General features: G+C 47.7%; 1 protein-coding gene across 4 annotated transcripts in view; it reads left to right on the forward strand.

Annotated features, from left to right (window-relative positions):
* Positions 1-18,625, forward strand: part of SIK3 (SIK family kinase 3) — a 281,667-nt gene that overhangs the window by 235,396 nt on the left and 27,646 nt on the right. For all 4 annotated transcript variants that reach the window (XM_040327664.1, XM_040327667.1, XM_040327665.1 and 1 more), the window contains exons 18-20: positions 1,434-1,534; positions 16,179-16,288; positions 16,386-16,707. In XM_040327664.1, the coding sequence (XP_040183598.1) occupies positions 1,434-1,534; positions 16,179-16,288; positions 16,386-16,707 (533 nt within the window). The remainder of the gene's footprint in view (positions 1-1,433; positions 1,535-16,178; positions 16,289-16,385; positions 16,708-18,625) is intronic.

Below are 18,625 nucleotides of genomic sequence, written 5' to 3' on the forward strand. Positions count from 1 at the left end.
ACTTGGTCTTGTCTGTTTTTTTAGACTTCTTCTTTTGAGCCTATCTGAAAGATTTCCTTATGAATCCTTAAGCACATGGTTGTCTTTTTGGTTGCCATTACCTCTATTTGCAGGGTCTTGAAGTTTGCTGCCCCTTCATGGTTCATCTTCACCAGCATATGGTGGTGTTGAGGCTTCAGTCCTCTATCTTTCCTAAGGTGGTTTCTTTGTTCACCTGAATCAGAACATAGTGTTGTCATCCTTTTTGTCCTAATAATATCCATCCTAAGAGGAAGATGTTTCACTCTTTTTTGGATTATGTTTGTGTTTATCTGAGGTCTACAGCTTTGTTTCGATAGTCTGATTTCTCGAAAGGGTCAGGTTACTTCTCAATCTGCTATTTCTCAGTAAATTCATCGGCTCATTTCTCAGGCATGTGGCATTAAGGGCAAGGTTCCTTCCTTTTTTCCCAGTCATGGACCATTCCACCAGTTGTCAGTGCCATCCTTTGCTATTCATTATCAAGCTTCTGTTGTTCAGTTGCAAGGATCCGACCTAGTCTTCTCTTCACACATTTACTAAGTTTTACTAGATAAGCATTTATGCCTCTGCAGGACATCCATTTTTGGCAGAAGGCCTTTCAGGCATCTTAATTTTGGAGTTCAACCTCTTCTGTATTTAAATGTTTTGGCCTGGTTGTGTTGCCGCCAAGGCCTCATGTTCTGTGCTTTGAAACATCCCAAATAGTCATGGATCTGAACTCTTCTGTATTCTTTGATGTATGATTTAAAATTTTTGCATTTTTACCTGTATTTTAAGGAGCAGCCCTGGAATGGCTTGCTAGATACTTCACTTATGACTGTTTCACTTTAAAGCGGAGTTCCAGACATTTTTGGATTCAAAAGTCAGCAGCTACAAAAAGCGTAGCTGCTGACTTTCAATAAACACCATCACCTGTTCCATGATCCAGCAATGCAGCAGCCCGAACCCTTGACTCTATCTCCCTTGTCTCTTATTGGTGCCGGCATTGCAAGTGTGATCATCCGGCTGTGACAGTCATTCTGCCCCTCCTCAATTGCTGGCAATTTTCTTGGACCTGTGGCGTGTCCTAGAAGACTGCAGGGAGAGAGGGGGAGACGAGAACTTACGCTCGAGCCACCTGGGCAGCCTGAGCGGAAGTGGGAGCAGGTACCAGTCAAAACTAGGTAACTTCTTCCCCCCCCCCCCCCAAAGGGGAGCATGTCTGTCAGGGGGTGAGGAGTGCTTAAAGAGGAACTTCCACTTTTGGGTGGAACACTAAAGAGGAACTTCCACTTTTGGGTGGAACACCGATTTAAGTTCTAGGCAGCTGAATCTGCCTGTGCATGGCAATCTTTGCACTTTCATATGCACCTATCTTAATAGTACAATCTTGCAATGAGGTCCGAAATAATCAAATCTTTCTTTTATTTCAGGACTGTATCCGTTCTGCACAGCCATCACCACCTCTTCAGTCAGCAACCATAGTAACAGCCGGAGAGAATCAGCCAGCCCTGCTTACCCACCAGCTTCAGCGGTAATGTCTCTTTCCTCTTAGGTGAACTGAGAACTAGAAGAGTTTGTCGTGATCCAACTGTGTGATTTGTATTTGTAAAGTGTTATTTTTAATCACCGAATAAGTTGTAGCCTGCCATTAAAAAAGCACTATAAAATGTGCACATTAAAGGGGTTGTAAAGGTTTGTGTTTTTTCATGTTGATGCATCCTATGCATTAAGGTGAAAAAACAACTGGCAATGACGGCCTCCCCAGCCCCCCCGTTTACTAACCTGAGCCCGTTCACCCGCTGTGCGTGTCCCCGGGCGTCCTCTTCTCCATGGAATCTGGCCGTTGATTAGATAGATTAATAGAAGCACATTGGCTCGCACTCCTGTCGATCACATCCAATGACGCGGTCGCTGGGGGGGCGGGGCCGAGTCATACACTGTTTCAATGGACGCAGCGTGTATGACCAGGAGCGTGCCCGCAAGCTAACCCCCTTGGGCAGCGCTTAAGTCGTGCGGGAATGCGTGGGAACGGAGTTCCTGCACTTTTTTTCACAACAGGAACTTGGTTCCCTTTGCAGAACTAGAGCAGCCGAGAGCAGCCGAGCCGCCCAAGCCAATCCTTCACTAAGTGGCGATGCCCAGCTCGAGTCACTGTCAGGGGCAGGCGAACCTTAGTAATCCTTTGTTACTGGCCGCTTCCTGTATATGGATTCATCAGGTAGTGTGCAGGTATTCTGTCACTTCCTCGATGCCGCAATGTCTCCTGGGAGCTTTTGTCATTGTTCCCAGGAGACATTGCGGAGGTCTGCTGCGAGTTATCGCCGGATTTAGAAAGAACTTGCTTCTTTCTAAATCCCACTATAACTCAAGACAAACCTCTGCAATATCTCCTGGGAACAATGACAAAAGCTCCCAGGAGACATTGCGGCATCGAGGAAGTGACAGAATACCCGCACACTACCTGATGAATCCATATACAGGAAGCGGCCAGTAACATAAAGGATTACTAAGGTACAGTGGATCGGGAAAAAAAAACATGCGGTTTAGTAATTATGCATATGAGCATATCCTTTTTTTTTTTTTTGGTGGGGTAGTGGATCTTGGGTGGGAGTTCCCACACTTTTTTCCCCAGGACTTGACCCCTGCCCTCGGGATAGAGCTTCCCAGAGGGGGTTAGCTATTGCGGGGAGGAGCCGAGACATCCGCCGAGGGACCCCAGAACAGGAGGATCGGGGCCACTCTGTGCAAAACAAACTGCACAGTGGAGGCAAGTATGACATGATTTTTTTTTTTTTTTTTTATAAATAAACCTATACAACCACTTTGTTATCCTCCATCCTCAGGACTGTAAGGTGGTAGGGGCCTGCGGGAGGAGAAGTGCAGCCCAAATAACAGGGAAGGGAAAAGGATCATACACAGTGCATATTCCTTCTACCATGGTGGCAGATGAGACTACTCAGTCTTGAGAGCAAGGTTAAATCTGATTGGTGGCCGATGGAAAGAATGTTTAAGAACATATTCATACATCAATCCTCTTGTTTTGGCATTCTTCTATGACTTAAACTGGTCACACACACATCAATTTTCTGTCACTTTCAAACAAGTGCAAAAATGATCAAACCAATCAAGGCAACTGACCACTAACCTATTATATAGGCAGGTATGATGATAGTATGTGTTGATTTTTTTTTTTTACAACTAAATGCTGATTGAAATTACTTTTGAAATTTCCGTCTGTATTACATACAATGAAATGTATTAAATCCCCCTCAGGCCTCTGAGTGAAGCTTACCTGGGCCGCACTTCTAGCGGTGAACATATTTATTAATGTACAACTTCTTTAAGGACTCGTGCACATGGTCGCATTGGGACATATAAGTTACGGGAGTATTTCTTTATCGTACATCACGGGACACAGAGCGGCATTCATTACTATATGGGTTATATGGAGTACCTTCAGGTGTTGACACTGGCAATCTTCAAACAGGAAATGCCCCTCCCTATATAACCCCCTCCCATAGGAGGAGTACCTCAGTTTTTACGCCAGTGTCTTAGGTGTTGGTCATGGTTTAGCTTGCCTCCACATCCTTGGGATTAAGGTGGGCTAACCGGTTCTGTCCAAAGGCCTCAGTGCTAAAGTGGTCAGTAACCGGACCCCAAACCATTGGGGTATAGCCCATAATGCTTTCTGTCACAGAGAGCTGGACCCTGGGCCCAGAACCTAGAAACCTTTGGGGGCCTAATGTTTCTGTTGCCAGGGTGCTATATGGGCCCAGGACAGTGGATCCTTCATAGGAACCCAGGGCCTGAAGGTCTAGACAGCCCCACGGAGATGGGGGAAGATTGGACCTCTTGCTGTGCAAAGTCCTGCGGCATGGAGCAGGTAAGTGAAAGGGAAAACTTGCGGAACTTGGTTCGCAGCAGGTTTTGTCTGGGGGAAGGTCACAGCGGGACATGCCTATGGTTTATGCGCTGCATCTGGCAAGGTGAGTCACATATCTTAAAGATAGGATGACTATATATATGTGTATAATCCCCATAATTGTGACCTCCCTGGTAGTATTGCAACTGGTGCTAGTAGCATTGAAAAGGGCCTGTGTGTATAGTGACAATTCTCTTAAGAGAAGCCCCTGGGAATCTATTGAGGTTTCTTATGTAAAGGGAGTGAATGCTCTTACCTGCAGGCCTGCTCAGAGAGGTCCAGGCGGTTGCTGCAGACAGATCAGTGCCGCTCTATGGATCCTGGCCTGTACGGCAGGATCAGCCTCTGACCTCCTCGTGTGGGCCTCCCCCCCCCCCCCCCCGCGGCGGGCGCGCGCGCGCGTCCCCGTGATATGGGCGCAATTTCGCGCCGTTTTTCTGAAGGGGAAGGGCGGGCCCGTAGGTAAAAGGAAGGGGCGGCCCTTCCAAAGAGTTCCCAGCTCAGTGATGTGTTGGAACTGAGAGAGGAGGACAGAGCGGCAGAGTGGGGCGCCGAGGACACACAGTGGCCAAAGAAAAGTATTACAGTCTGCAAACAGACTGTCTTTCACCCTAAAGATAGGGTTTCTTTTTTCTTTTTTCTTTTCAGCAGTTTTTATTGGCAAATACTACTAAAGGGGGACAGAATGGTTTTTCTTTCTTTGGTTTAAAAAAAAAAAAAAAAAAAAAAAAAGCCAAGATTAATAAGGAAAGGCATTTTTCCCCAGAAAGGGTTTGTGGGCAACAACTATTTATTTTCCCAAAACACCATTAAGTAGCGGGCGTACCTCAGTATTGTACCATGGCATCTGGTTCGGAGGGTACAAAAGGTGGGGATTCCCCCAGAGGGTCCGGGGTCTCGGACAAAGTCTTACCGCTACTTTCCCCAGAAGGAGCCTTGGTGAGACCATCGGGATCTGAGGCTGGAGCTGGCACGGGTCAGTCCAACCCTAGGATGGTCACGGACGAGGTACTGTCCACCTCTCTAAAAGAGATGGAAAAAAGAATGGAAAAAATGATAGCCAAGGCTATGCGGGGCAGAAAACGGAATAGATCTCCGTCGCCCGAGCGTGAACCCTCAGACGAGGAGGTCCCTTCCGCAGAGGAATGGGAAGACCTCTTGGACAAGGACCAAGTAGGTTCAGGGATCGAGGATCCGGGTACGGAGGAGTCTGGCGCAGCCTCCCAAGGGGAGAGCTGGTGGGTTCAAGTTTTAACAGACTTGGTCCATAGGACGTTTAACTTGCCAGTACCAGATCTCCAAGTATCAACGGTCTCAGCTTTAGGCTCACTAAGAGCGCCTCAAACCAATGCGGTTTTTCCGATCCATCCTCTACTAGAGGAAGTTATGTTCCAAGATTGGGCCAAGCCAGATAGAATCTTTGTACCACCAAAGAGATTCTCTGCCTTATATCCTATGGAAGAGAAATTTTCCAAGAGATGGGCAGCCCCGGCTGTAGACGCAGCCATCTCATGTGTTAACAAGTCTTTAACATGCCCTGTAGAAAACATACAGGTGTTCAAGGATCCGGTTGATAAACGCTTGGAAACGCTACTGAAGACCTCCTTCACTACTGCAAGGGCAGTAGTACAGCCAGCTGTGGCTGCAATTGGGGTTGCGCAAGCATTATCGGATCAAGCTAAGCAGATGCTTAAACTTATTCCTGCCCAGCAGGCAGAAGAATTTTCGGACGTCCCTAGGGCCATACGATTTACGGTAGATGCGATTAAGGATTCGATCCAGCAAGCGTCACGCCTATCATTATCCCTTATCCATATGAGAAGACTCTTATGGTTAAAGAGCTGGGAGGCAGAGCCCCCATGCAAGAAGCTCCTGGTAGGGTTTCCCTTCCATGGAGGACGACTCTTCGGAGAAGACCTGGACAAATACATCCAGACCATTTCAAGCGGAAAAAGTACTCTTTCTTTATCGTACATCACGGGACACAGAGCGGCATTCATTACTATATGGGTTATATGGAGTACCTTCAGGTGTTGACACTGGCAATCTTCAAACAGGAAATGCCCCTCCCTATATAACCCCCTCCCATAGGAGGAGTACCTCAGTTTTTACGCCAGTGTCTTAGGTGTTGGTCATGGTTTAGCTTGCCTCCACATCCTTGGGATTAAGGTGGGCTAACCGGTTCTGTCCAAAGGCCTCAGTGCTAAAGTGGTCAGTAACCGGACCCCAAACCATTGGGGTATAGCCCATAATGCTTTCTGTCACAGAGAGCTGGACCCTGGGCCCAGAACCTAGAAACCTTTGGGGGCCTAATGTTTCTGTTGCCAGGGTGCTATATGGGCCCAGGACAGTGGATCCTTCATAGGAACCCAGGGCCTGAAGGTCTAGACAGCCCCACGGAGATGGGGGAAGATTGGACCTCTTGCTGTGCAAAGTCCTGCGGCATGGAGCAGGTAAGTGAAAGGGAAAACTTGCGGAACTTGGTTCGCAGCAGGTTTTGTCTGGGGGAAGGTCACAGCGGGACATGCCTATGGTTTATGCGCTGCATCTGGCAAGGTGAGTCACATATCTTAAAGATAGGATGACTATATATATGTGTATAATCCCCATAATTGTGACCTCCCTGGTAGTATTGCAACTGGTGCTAGTAGCATTGAAAAGGGCCTGTGTGTATAGTGACAATTCTCTTAAGAGAAGCCCCTGGGAATCTATTGAGGTTTCTTATGTAAAGGGAGTGAATGCTCTTACCTGCAGGCCTGCTCAGAGAGGTCCAGGCGGTTGCTGCAGACAGATCAGTGCCGCTCTATGGATCCTGGCCTGTACGGCAGGATCAGCCTCTGACCTCCTCGTGTGGGCCTCCCCCCCCCCCCCCCGCGGCGGGCGCGCGCGCGCGTCCCCGTGATATGGGCGCAATTTCGCGCCGTTTTTCTGAAGGGGAAGGGCGGGCCCGTAGGTAAAAGGAAGGGGCGGCCCTTCCAAAGAGTTCCCAGCTCAGTGATGTGTTGGAACTGAGAGAGGAGGACAGAGCGGCAGAGTGGGGCGCCGAGGACACACAGTGGCCAAAGAAAAGTATTACAGTCTGCAAACAGACTGTCTTTCACCCTAAAGATAGGGTTTCTTTTTTCTTTTTTCTTTTCAGCAGTTTTTATTGGCAAATACTACTAAAGGGGGACAGAATGGTTTTTTTTTCTTTGGTTTAAAAAAAAAAAAAAAAAAAAAAAAGCCAAGATTAATAAGGAAAGGCATTTTTCCCCAGAAAGGGTTTGTGGGCAACAACTATTTATTTTCCCAAAACACCATTAAGTAGCGGGCGTACCTCAGTATTGTACCATGGCATCTGGTTCGGAGGGTACAAAAGGTGGGGATTCCCCCAGAGGGTCCGGGGTCTCGGACAAAGTCTTACCGCTACTTTCCCCAGAAGGAGCCTTGGTGAGACCATCGGGATCTGAGGCTGGAGCTGGCACGGGTCAGTCCAACCCTAGGATGGTCACGGACGAGGTACTGTCCACCTCTCTAAAAGAGATGGAAAAAAGAATGGAAAAAATGATAGCCAAGGCTATGCGGGGCAGAAAACGGAATAGATCTCCGTCGCCCGAGCGTGAACCCTCAGACGAGGAGGTCCCTTCCGCAGAGGAATGGGAAGACCTCTTGGACAAGGACCAAGTAGGTTCAGGGATCGAGGATCCGGGTACGGAGGAGTCTGGCGCAGCCTCCCAAGGGGAGAGCTGGTGGGTTCAAGTTTTAACAGACTTGGTCCATAGGACGTTTAACTTGCCAGTACCAGATCTCCAAGTATCAACGGTCTCAGCTTTAGGCTCACTAAGAGCGCCTCAAACCAATGCGGTTTTTCCGATCCATCCTCTACTAGAGGAAGTTATGTTCCAAGATTGGGCCAAGCCAGATAGAATCTTTGTACCACCAAAGAGATTCTCTGCCTTATATCCTATGGAAGAGAAATTTTCCAAGAGATGGGCAGCCCCGGCTGTAGACGCAGCCATCTCATGTGTTAACAAGTCTTTAACATGCCCTGTAGAAAACATACAGGTGTTCAAGGATCCGGTTGATAAACGCTTGGAAACGCTACTGAAGACCTCCTTCACTACTGCAAGGGCAGTAGTACAGCCAGCTGTGGCTGCAATTGGGGTTGCGCAAGCATTATCGGATCAAGCTAAGCAGATGCTTAAACTTATTCCTGCCCAGCAGGCAGAAGAATTTTCGGACGTCCCTAGGGCCATACGATTTACGGTAGATGCGATTAAGGATTCGATCCAGCAAGCGTCACGCCTATCATTATCCCTTATCCATATGAGAAGACTCTTATGGTTAAAGAGCTGGGAGGCAGAGCCCCCATGCAAGAAGCTCCTGGTAGGGTTTCCCTTCCATGGAGGACGACTCTTCGGAGAAGACCTGGACAAATACATCCAGACCATTTCAAGCGGAAAAAGTACTCTTTTGCCCACCAAGAGGAAGTTTCGGGGGCCTGCGTTTAAACGACAGTACTCCCCTGGGCAGGGGCCCTCCAATACCAAACAGTATCGACGGCCTCCTGCGAAAGCAAATTTTAACAGGTCGCAGGGACAGGCCGGCGCAGGCAAGAAGCAGTGGTTTCGCAAGCCAGCAAAGCCAGCCCCCAAGCCGGCCTTATGAAGGGGCGCCCCCACCCTCGAAGGTGGGGGGAAGACTGCGTCTCTTTACAGAAGTTTGGGAGACCAGCATTCCCGACAAATGGGTACGGTCCTCCGTGGCTACAGGCTACAAACTAGACTTCCTAAAGTTTCCTCCTCCTCATTTTCAGGAGTCAAGAGTACCAAACGATCCCAAGAAGGGAGCCGCATTAATAGCGGCATTGAATCATCTACTCTCTCAGGAGGTAATAGTAGAGGTACCAGTCCAAGAACAGGGGCTAGGTTTCTACTCCAACCTATTCATTATCCCAAAGCCCAACGGCGATGTCAGGCCAATTTTGGACTTAAAAATGGTAAATGCATACCTAAAGGTCCGCTCATTTCGGATGGAATCCGTGCGGTCAGCAGTTGCCGCACTTCAGAAGGACGATTTTATGGCATCCATAGACATAAAGGATGCTTACCTTCATGTTCCAGTTTACCAGCCACATCAAAGATTTCTACGCTTCTCGGTGGCTCTACGTCATTTCCAATTCATGGCGCTTCCCTTCGGGTTAGCTACGGCCCCCCGGGTATTCACGAAGGTCCTAGCTCCAATCCTAGCCAATCTAAGGATTCAAGGGGTCACAATCCTAGCATACCTGGACGACCTCCTAGTCATAGATCACTCGTCTCCTGGCTTGAAACAAGCAGTGGCCCTCACAGTCCAGTACCTCGAGAGGTTCGGCTGGGTCCTAAATCAAGAAAAATCAGTATTCCAGCCCACAAGGCAGTTGGAATATCTCGGCATAAGATTAGACACAGAACAACAGAGGGTGTTTCTGCCTCTGATAAAAGTCAAAGCCATCAAGGAATTAATTCTACTGGTTCTAAGCAAGAAGGAACCAACTGTTCGCCTATGTATGAGGTTACTAGGCAAAATGGTGGCCACATTCGAGGCGGTACCGTACGCCCAGAGCCACACTCGCATCCTCCAGGCAGCCATTCTGTCAGCCTGGAGCAGGAGGCCACAGGCCTTAGATATCCCTTTGCCGCTCTCATCAAGAGTCCGACAAAGTCTGTGTTGGTGGTTAGACCCTCAGAATCTACTGAAGGGGAAGTCTTTCAGCCCAGTGGCTTGGAAGATAGTAACCACAGACGCCAGCCTAACAGGCTGGGGAGCAATTTTGGATGGTTGCACTCGCCAAGGAACTTGGGCAAAGCCAGAGAAGCAATTGCCCATCAACATCTTGGAGCTCAGAGCAGCTCGACTAGCCCTCAGGGCTTGGACGTCCAAGTTGCAGGGGTTCCCGGTGAGAATTCAATCGGACAATGCCACAGCAGTGGCATACATAAATCACCAAGGGGGAACCAAGAGTCAAGCCGCTCAGAGAGAGGTGAGCTTGATTCTCCTATGGGCAGAAGCTCATGTGCCCTGCATATCGGCGATATTTATTCCAGGAGTGGACAACCTTCAGGCGGACTTTTTAAGTCGCCAGACTCTGTTGCCGGGGGAATGGTCTCTACATCCACAGGTCTTTCAGACACTCTGCCAGAGATGGGGAGTGCCGGACGTGGACGTCATGGCATCAAGACTCAACAAGAAACTAGACAGGTTCATATCCCGCTCAAGGGATCCGATGGCCTGCGGAACCGATGCGCTGGTTTGCCCTTGGCATCAGTTCAGACTACTTTATGCATTTCCCCCGCTCCAGTTACTACCCCGCCTGCTGCGCAGGATCAGGGTGGAGCACATACCAGTCATCCTGGTAGCTCCAGCATGGCCCAGAAGGGCATGGTATTCACTAATCCTAAAGATGGTAGTGGGAGACCCTTGGACTCTTCCTCTACGGCCAGACCTGCTATCGCAAGGTCCGATCCTCCACCCTGCCTTACGGCATCTAAATTTGACGGCCTGGAAGCTGAATCCCTGATTCTCAGGGGTAGAGGTCTGTCTCAGAAAGTAATCTCTACCCTAATCAGAGCCAGGAAACCGGTCTCTAGGGTGATTTATTACAGGGTCTGGAAGGCCTATGTAGGCTGGTGTGAGTCCAAGCGATGGCTTTCTCGCAAATTCACCATTGATAGAGTTTTAAGTTTTCTCCAGCTAGGAGTGGATAAAGGATTGGCATTAAGCACAATCAAAGGACAGATTTCTGCTCTGTCAGTGTGGTTTCAGCGGCCGCTGGCCACCCACTCGCTGGTTAAGACCTTCCTTCAAGGGGTCTTACGTATTAAACCTCCAGTTAAATCCCCGCTTTGCCCGTGGGATTTAAACCTTGTTTTGTCAAGTTTACAGAAACAACCGTTTGAGCCGTTGGCTGAAATTCCTTTGGTTTTACTGACAAGGAAGTTAGTATTTTTGGTCGCCATAGTTTCCGCAAGAAGAGTATCGGAACTGGCGGCCTTATCCTGTAAGGAACCATATCTTATTTTTCATAAGGACAGGGTCGTTCTCCGCCCTCATCCTTCCTTCCTACCGAAGGTTGTATCCAGTTTTCATTTGAACCAGGATTTGGTATTACCATCCTTCTTCCCTAAACCTACTTCCAGAAAGGAAGGGTTGCTGCATACCTTGGATATCGTCAGGGCCATGAAGGCCTATCTTAAAGCTACAGAGAAAATCCGAAAAACAGATGTGCTGTTTATTCTACCAGATGGGCCCAAGAAGGGGCAGGCAGCTGCAAAATCCACCATTTCTAGGTGGATTAAACAATTAATCACTCAGGCCTACGGCTTGAAAGGGTTGCCTCCTCCAGTATCATTAAAGGCTCATTCTACTAGGGCCATGGGCGCCTCCTGGGCAGCACACCACCAGATCTCTATGGCTCAAGTTTGCAAGGCGGCAACCTGGTCTTCTGTCCACACGTTTACAAAATTCTACCAGTTGGACGTAAGAAGGAATACTGATACTGCCTTCGGGCAGGCAGTGCTGCAGGCTGCAGTTTGAGACCCTCGGATTCCGGGGGCTCCTCTTTTTTGAGTTAAATTTAAAAAATTTAAGATTATTTTTCTCAACTAAGTTGGATTTATTATGATTTGAGTATTTCTCTAAATTAAATCCTTTGTCTTGGAGATGTTCTCCCTCCCCTCATTGTGAGCATTGCTTTGGGACATCCCATATAGTAATGAATGCCGCTCTGTGTCCCGTGATGTACGATAAAGAAAAAGGGATTTTTAATACAGCTTACCTGTAAAATCCTTTTCTTGGAGTACATCACGGGACACAGAGCTCCCACCCCTCTTTTTTGGGGACCATTTTGGGAGGCATACTGCTTGCTACAAAACTGAGGTACTCCTCCTATGGGAGGGGGTTATATAGGGAGGGGCATTTCCTGTTTGAAGATTGCCAGTGTCAACACCTGAAGGTACTCCATATAACCCATATAGTAATGAATGCCGCTCTGTGTCCCGTGATGTACTCCAAGAAAAGGATTTTACAGGTAAGCTGTATTAAAAATCCCTTTTTTGCCCACCAAGAGGAAGTTTCGGGGGCCTGCGTTTAAACGACAGTACTCCCCTGGGCAGGGGCCCTCCAATACCAAACAGTATCGACGGCCTCCTGCGAAAGCAAATTTTAACAGGTCGCAGGGACAGGCCGGCGCAGGCAAGAAGCAGTGGTTTCGCAAGCCAGCAAAGCCAGCCCCCAAGCCGGCCTTATGAAGGGGCGCCCCCACCCTCGAAGGTGGGGGGAAGACTGCGTCTCTTTACAGAAGTTTGGGAGACCAGCATTCCCGACAAATGGGTACGGTCCTCCGTGGCTACAGGCTACAAACTAGACTTCCTAAAGTTTCCTCCTCCTCATTTTCAGGAGTCAAGAGTACCAAACGATCCCAAGAAGGGAGCCGCATTAATAGCGGCATTGAATCATCTACTCTCTCAGGAGGTAATAGTAGAGGTACCAGTCCAAGAACAGGGGCTAGGTTTCTACTCCAACCTATTCATTATCCCAAAGCCCAACGGCGATGTCAGGCCAATTTTGGACTTAAAAATGGTAAATGCATACCTAAAGGTCCGCTCATTTCGGATGGAATCCGTGCGGTCAGCAGTTGCCGCACTTCAGAAGGACGATTTTATGGCATCCATAGACATAAAGGATGCTTACCTTCATGTTCCAGTTTACCAGCCACATCAAAGATTTCTACGCTTCTCGGTGGCTCTACGTCATTTCCAATTCATGGCGCTTCCCTTCGGGTTAGCTACGGCCCCCCGGGTATTCACGAAGGTCCTAGCTCCAATCCTAGCCAATCTAAGGATTCAAGGGGTCACAATCCTAGCATACCTGGACGACCTCCTAGTCATAGATCACTCGTCTCCTGGCTTGAAACAAGCAGTGGCCCTCACAGTCCAGTACCTCGAGAGGTTCGGCTGGGTCCTAAATCAAGAAAAATCAGTATTCCAGCCCACAAGGCAGTTGGAATATCTCGGCATAAGATTAGACACAGAACAACAGAGGGTGTTTCTGCCTCTGATAAAAGTCAAAGCCATCAAGGAATTAATTCTACTGGTTCTAAGCAAGAAGGAACCAACTGTTCGCCTATGTATGAGGTTACTAGGCAAAATGGTGGCCACATTCGAGGCGGTACCGTACGCCCAGAGCCACACTCGCATCCTCCAGGCAGCCATTCTGTCAGCCTGGAGCAGGAGGCCACAGGCCTTAGATATCCCTTTGCCGCTCTCATCAAGAGTCCGACAAAGTCTGTGTTGGTGGTTAGACCCTCAGAATCTACTGAAGGGGAAGTCTTTCAGCCCAGTGGCTTGGAAGATAGTAACCACAGACGCCAGCCTAACAGGCTGGGGAGCAATTTTGGATGGTTGCACTCGCCAAGGAACTTGGGCAAAGCCAGAGAAGCAATTGCCCATCAACATCTTGGAGCTCAGAGCAGCTCGACTAGCCCTCAGGGCTTGGACGTCCAAGTTGCAGGGGTTCCCGGTGAGAATTCAATCGGACAATGCCACAGCAGTGGCATACATAAATCACCAAGGGGGAACCAAGAGTCAAGCCGCTCAGAGAGAGGTGAGCTTGATTCTCCTATGGGCAGAAGCTCATGTGCCCTGCATATCGGCGATATTTATTCCAGGAGTGGACAACCTTCAGGCGGACTTTTTAAGTCGCCAGACTCTGTTGCCGGGGGAATGGTCTCTACATCCACAGGTCTTTCAGACACTCTGCCAGAGATGGGGAGTGCCGGACGTGGACGTCATGGCATCAAGACTCAACAAGAAACTAGACAGGTTCATATCCCGCTCAAGGGATCCGATGGCCTGCGGAACCGATGCGCTGGTTTGCCCTTGGCATCAGTTCAGACTACTTTATGCATTTCCCCCGCTCCAGTTACTACCCCGCCTGCTGCGCAGGATCAGGGTGGAGCACATACCAGTCATCCTGGTAGCTCCAGCATGGCCCAGAAGGGCATGGTATTCACTAATCCTAAAGATGGTAGTGGGAGACCCTTGGACTCTTCCTCTACGGCCAGACCTGCTATCGCAAGGTCCGATCCTCCACCCTGCCTTACGGCATCTAAATTTGACGGCCTGGAAGCTGAATCCCTGATTCTCAGGGGTAGAGGTCTGTCTCAGAAAGTAATCTCTACCCTAATCAGAGCCAGGAAACCGGTCTCTAGGGTGATTTATTACAGGGTCTGGAAGGCCTATGTAGGCTGGTGTGAGTCCAAGCGATGGCTTTCTCGCAAATTCACCATTGATAGAGTTTTAAGTTTTCTCCAGCTAGGAGTGGATAAAGGATTGGCATTAAGCACAATCAAAGGACAGATTTCTGCTCTGTCAGTGTGGTTTCAGCGGCCGCTGGCCACCCACTCGCTGGTTAAGACCTTCCTTCAAGGGGTCTTACGTATTAAACCTCCAGTTAAATCCCCGCTTTGCCCGTGGGATTTAAACCTTGTTTTGTCAAGTTTACAGAAACAACCGTTTGAGCCGTTGGCTGAAATTCCTTTGGTTTTACTGACAAGGAAGTTAGTATTTTTGGTCGCCATAGTTTCCGCAAGAAGAGTATCGGAACTGGCGGCCTTATCCTGTAAGGAACCATATCTTATTTTTCATAAGGACAGGGTCGTTCTCCGCCCTCATCCTTCCTTCCTACCGAAGGTTGTATCCAGTTTTCATTTGAACCAGGATTTGGTATTACCATCCTTCTTCCCTAAACCTACTTCCAGAAAGGAAGGGTTGCTGCATACCTTGGATATCGTCAGGGCCATGAAGGCCTATCTTAAAGCTACAGAGAAAATCCGAAAAACAGATGTGCTGTTTATTCTACCAGATGGGCCCAAGAAGGGGCAGGCAGCTGCAAAATCCACCATTTCTAGGTGGATTAAACAATTAATCACTCAGGCCTACGGCTTGAAAGGGTTGCCTCCTCCAGTATCATTAAAGGCTCATTCTACTAGGGCCATGGGCGCCTCCTGGGCAGCACACCACCAGATCTCTATGGCTCAAGTTTGCAAGGCGGCAACCTGGTCTTCTGTCCACACGTTTACAAAATTCTACCAGTTGGACGTAAGAAGGAATACTGATACTGCCTTCGGGCAGGCAGTGCTGCAGGCTGCAGTTTGAGACCCTCGGATTCCGGGGGCTCCTCTTTTTTGAGTTAAATTTAAAAAATTTAAGATTATTTTTCTCAACTAAGTTGGATTTATTATGATTTGAGTATTTCTCTAAATTAAATCCTTTGTCTTGGAGATGTTCTCCCTCCCCTCATTGTGAGCATTGCTTTGGGACATCCCATATAGTAATGAATGCCGCTCTGTGTCCCGTGATGTACGATAAAGAAAAAGGGATTTTTAATACAGCTTACCTGTAAAATCCTTTTCTTGGAGTACATCACGGGACACAGAGCTCCCACTCCTCTTTTTTGGGGACCATTTTGGGAGGCATACTGCTTGCTACAAAACTGAGGTACTCCTCCTATGGGAGGGGGTTATATAGGGAGGGGCATTTCCTGTTTGAAGATTGCCAGTGTCAACACCTGAAGGTACTCCATATAACCCATATAGTAATGAATGCCGCTCTGTGTCCCGTGATGTACTCCAAGAAAAGGATTTTACAGGTAAGCTGTATTAAAAATCCCTTTTTTGGCACCCGACCATATAAAAATTGCCATACCTGGAATACAGTTTTAAAACCTGTAGGTTCTCTTTGATAAAAAAAAAAAAAAAAGAAGATTTTATTGAAGCAACAGTTAACATACTGTCCAACAAATCCGGTTCCACACCCAGCATTGACAGATAAAGTTCAACACATCATCACAATCCACTAGTACACAGGAGAATTGCAATACATCTCTGCGGGTCACTGCTTCCCTTGCACTCCCACACTTGTAGGTTCTCTTTAATATTAGGGGAAAACACCCACCATTGGAAATGGGTGGACAGTGTCAGAATCAGATGGCAATATTTTATTACTGCATCTTTTAATGACAGTATACATTGTTTGGTGTATACCCAGTAGGGACTAAGTCCTGAGTGCTGCACAAGCTGGATTGATTGTACACATCTTGCATTGAATGCGAGTCCAGATGGAATGTTCACTGGAATACAGCTATATACAGCTTTTACCCTGAGTCTGTTTGTTCTGCTAATACTTTGGAGCGGCTCTTTGTGTTCTATTACTCATGTTACTCTCTCTTCTTTCAGACTGCGAATTCAGCCTTCTAGTCCTCCTCCAAACCCAGCCAGCAACCACCTCTACAGACAGCCAGACAATAGTCCTCCGCCATCTTCCAGTGCCATGCTCCAGACACATGGTATCTTTCCCTATGTAATCAGCATGACATGATATTCATAGTTCCGCAATGGTTTTTAAGTCATTAATGTTGTTTGTTTTTCCCCCTTCTTCTTCAGGAGCCCAACCTTCCACTCAGTATCAGGGGATGCCTTCTCACAGTGCTCTTTACCAGCCCTCTAGCAGTAGCTCTCCTCCACCTAGCATTACACTGCCTCGCATGAGCATTCAGCAGCAGCAGAACCAGCAGCAATCTCCACAACAAGTCACCATCCAGGTGCAAGAGCCATCAGACATGACTGGAGCTTCGCGAGCAATCCCAGTGAATCCTTGTGCCAACCAAATACAGATGCAGCGAGCATCGATTATGGCTTCTTTGGGCAGCTACACCCACAGACCATTATCTAAACAGCTGAGTGCTGACAGTGCTGAGGTGCACAGGTAACAGTGGACAGAGGAGGGTGGATTTACGCTTTACGCTGTGTCTGTATTTTTTTAAATATTTTTGCTTGGTTCTCTGGCTGATGGAACTCGGATGTTTGCAAAAAGAGAAAATATGGCCTTATTTTTTCCCTATCTTTTAAAGTGGAAGTTTAGTCAAAACCTAACTCTTTTATTATTATTATTAGACAATCAAGAATTACAAACATTGTCAAAGAGCATTTCACATAAGACATAACGACAGTAAATATACAGAAGACCGGCTGTAAGGCCAATATTGTATATACAGGAGACAAACCTTACATGCAACTCTCCATGAGCAGGTCCATACTAGACACTTTAACTCTCAAGGTCTGATATATAAAAAATGTCCCCCTTTTTTATTTTCATCCCAACCTCATGAAACAACAATAAGGCACCAGGCCTCATCATCGGCATATAAAAAGAAACCAAACACAATCTTTGGACAAATGTACACTAAGGCAATAAAGCCCAACCCCCCCCCCCCCCCAAGCCCAGCAATGTGTTATACCATACGCCGAAGCTCATCCCTAACCCCCAGGAAGAACCGATCCCAAAATATTAATAGATTCCTCCCTTATGAATTTATTTCAATTATCTACCTCTCCCTCCAGGGTATCATTAGAGTCTACCCAGCGAAAGCCCACCTTCCTAAACTTCTCAGGGGAACCACATGCCTCATGTCATACGATAAAGCGGAATTTCAGCATTAACTAATTACTTCCACAACTCCAGCGTCAGGTTTTCAGTATATATCCACCTTCTTGCTATGAGCTTATGGACACCAAAGAAAAGGAGTCTAAGGAACGGTTTGTAGCTCCTAACTAACTCTAAACCTACTCTCTTCCACATTCTAAGCCTAATCTATATAGCCCTGTAAAGACAAAACCGCTATACTTGCCTTTTCTGCAGCCAATTCAGGCTCGTCTCAGGCGGAGCTGTCGGCAGTGGCTTCAGTGTGTAGGAGAGGCAGCGACAATGGAAACCCAATAGTAAGTCTATGGGTGATGTCACTTCCCAGGCATTACAGGACTAGATATATTAGGCTTAGAATGTGGCAGAGAGTAGGTTTAGGGTTAGGTTTTGTCTTTTGCCTTCACATCATATACTTGATACTTATTGAATTTAATGATAGTATGATGTAGTTCAATGTATTTTTGTGGTGTAGTCTTTACACACATTCATACTTGTTTGTATCTATGTGTGTACTGTATGTATGCTTACCTGTCACTACAGTCCATTATGCTATATCCCCAGTGCTGAGCACTTCCATGTGCATGCAACTTTGTGCAGAGCAAAGAGCAATTTCCATATTGATCGAAGTGAGACTATCTATCATTAAGGGAAATGTGATAAAGAGGTGAAAGTGCACATTCATGACTCTGTCTGTTAATGACAGTAGTAAGTGTTTATAATACAAACTTCCCCAGTTCACTCTCCGGTTAGTCAGCACAAAATGCTAAGTTGCTTAACCACTTAACGACCGCCCACTGTATATATACGTCCTATTTTTAAAGCTGAATATCTCGGTAACGGCAGCAGCTGCTGCCAGAACCGGGATATCCACCTTTACAGTGGGCCGTTATCGGTGGCGGGAGAGGGGCGCCCCCTCCCGCCGCTTTTCCGCGCCCTCCGCCGCTTACCGGAGCCGTCAGTAGCGGCGGAGGAGATCGGATGTTGCCGCCTGGAGAGTGAGGACTGTAGTGAGGGCAAGATGGCCCCCACCCGTCCTCATAGCTCTGCTGGGCGGAAGTGACGTCAAAACGTCAGTCCCGCCCAGCCTCTTAAAGAGAGAATTTTTTTTTTGTCATTTTTTTAAATGACAAATTTTCCTTTTTTTTTTTTTTTTTCTTGCATTGAAGCCTAAATATGAGATGTGAGGTCTTTTTGACCCCAG

This window comes from Rana temporaria, chromosome 10 (assembly GCF_905171775.1).
Source record: "Rana temporaria chromosome 10, aRanTem1.1, whole genome shotgun sequence".
Taxonomy (NCBI): domain Eukaryota; kingdom Metazoa; phylum Chordata; class Amphibia; order Anura; family Ranidae; genus Rana; species Rana temporaria.